Source organism: Helobdella robusta, assembly GCF_000326865.2.
Source record: "Helobdella robusta unplaced genomic scaffold HELROscaffold_54, whole genome shotgun sequence".
Classification (NCBI taxonomy): Eukaryota; Metazoa; Annelida; class Clitellata; order Rhynchobdellida; family Glossiphoniidae; genus Helobdella; species Helobdella robusta.
In genome coordinates, this window is record NW_008705287.1 from 554,773 (window position 1) to 557,064 (window position 2,292).

Below are 2,292 nucleotides of genomic sequence, written 5' to 3' on the forward strand. Positions count from 1 at the left end.
AACCCCCCACAGCTGGCAACGCTGGACATGGCCAACAAACGAGCGGTGGAAAAGTCGTCGCCGCATGAAGACAACAAATTTTGAAAAATTTTTTTATATTCTTCGTTCAAAATTTGGACGTGCGAACGGTCCTCCGGGGCGGACACTGGGGGAAGAATATCGCAGCAACGAAAAAACCGGTGGAGCAGGGAAGACTGCAGGTCGAGAGTGGCAGCGGCAGAAGAATTATAAACAACAGGAGCCAGCTGAACCACGCTAAGCAACCCCAGCCCACCAAATCGCACCGGCAGCTGAGCCTGGGACCAACCACTGTCGGTCACTTGAACATTGCAAATCGACGACAGGGCGGTGCGCAGGGCTCCGTCAAATTTGCCCAATTTAAAAGGGTCAATGTGTTTGGATGTACGCAGGAAGTACATCAATTTGGGAAAACTGAGGGCATTGCGGATAATAGTCAAGGCATCATGGGCCGAAAGACAGGAAACACGACCCAGGGCGAATTTAAGCTCAGAAAGCTTTTGGTCAAAAAACTTTATTTGGTAATCGTCCTCGACCAAGGGTGTGCCTAAAAAACTCAGTTCTGATGCACCAACCCTGGGTATTCCAGCCAGCGCATGTGGCACCTGAAATAAACTTTGGCAATGAAGTTCGCATTTCTTAATGTTTAACTCTAAACCAATTGCAGCGGAGTTGTGCTTCAAATATTCGTAGCTTTCGGCCAGAGTTGGGCCGTCTGAAGCAATGCTGATATCATCCAGATAAGCGCAAACGAAAGTGGACGAAGCTTTCTCTAAGAGTGGATGAAGAGTTAGTGCGAACAGCAAAGGACCAAGGGGATCACCCTGCTGTACCCCCTCGGACGATTCTACAACCCAAGAGTGGTAGCCAAGAGAAGAGACTCCGCCATAGGCAGAATGGCAAAAATTATAGATATTGGGGCAAAAAAGTTTGACAGCCTCCAACATCGAGTCTCTTCTCAAGGCGTTGAAGGCATTTTTAAAGTCCAGTTTCAGAAACCCCCATTGATCGGGGAGGTTGGTGACCAATCTTCGAACCGCATGAACAGCGGCTTCAGCGCCACCCTTAATCCCGACACCCAACTGAGTCGGGTAGAATTTGGTCTTGAGTTCGACCACGACCAGGGCCAAGGCACATTTGCCGGCCAACCTCCTCCAAACGTTCCCGACCGCAATCGGTCTGACCCCTCCGTCTTTCTTATTTAAAGCTATTAGCCGGCCTCCAAAAAAGAACCGGCGGACGGAGAGTGGGCAAGCTCCAGATAGGATCAAATTAATGAATTGGGTTAAGGAGTTCAGTGTGTCGTCAATTGGCAAGGGGCCTGAAAAAACATCCATAAGGTGCTGGGGTCGTAGGCCATCCGTATGTATGTATGTATGTATGTATTATTATTATTATTATTATTATTATTGAAACATTTATGAAGCGCTAATTAAAGGAATCTCAAAAGCGCTATCTAACAAAAACTGAACTTAACAACATAATTGAAATAACAAACGAGAAATCATAATACATCGCACAGAAATAAGATTAAAATTTGGTCATAAACAGAAAAGTAATCGATTCAATAAAACGAAAATACGAAATAATGTTTAGAACATGTCGACTAAATAGAAAGAATCGATCAATAATGCATCACAATGAAAATAAATGAGTTTTCAGTTTCTTCTTGAAGTCACGCAGGTTTAGGTCCGGATTTCTGAGAGCAGCAGGCAGGTTGTTCCAAACAGTTGGTCCAGAAACAGCAATGTTACAAGAGCCTATACGGAGACTCGTTGTTGGGATCAACAGCAGGTTTGAAACATCGGATCTCAAGTGTGTTCCAGATGCTTTTGAAGATCTTTTTTTGAACCTGTCAGACAAATAAGATGGAGCTAGACCGTTGATAGACCTGTAGACAAGTGTTGAAATTTTGAACAACACTCTTTTTTCGACGGTTAGCCAATGAAGTTCCTTCAATATTGGAGACACATGATCGTATTTTAGAGCTCCAACAACAACTTTTGCGGCTCGATTTTGTATTGATTGAAGTACAGCCATGGATCGATCAGGTAAGTCATAAAACAAACTATTGCAATAGTCGACGCGTGAGTGCACAAATGCATGAACCAACGTCTGCAACGTGGATGTATCTAGGGATCGTCGAATTTGATTGATTTTCCTGATTTGAAACATGCATTCGGCTGAGAGCTTCTTAATGTGTTGTTTCATTGACAAACCTGAATCAATCGTGAAGCCCAGATTAGCTGCTGTCTGATAAAATGCGATGACCTC

General features: G+C 44.3%; 1 protein-coding gene across 1 annotated transcript in view; it reads left to right on the plus strand.

Annotated features, from left to right (window-relative positions):
* Window positions 1-543, plus strand: part of HELRODRAFT_179442 (hypothetical protein) — a gene marked incomplete at both ends in the record, with an annotated part of 1,200 nt that extends 657 nt beyond the window's left edge. Inside the window, one exon of the mRNA XM_009028283.1 lies at window positions 345-543. Within this exon, the coding sequence (XP_009026531.1) occupies window positions 345-543 (199 nt within the window). The remainder of the gene's footprint in view (window positions 1-344) is intronic.
* Window positions 544-2,292: the final 1,749 nt, after the last annotated feature.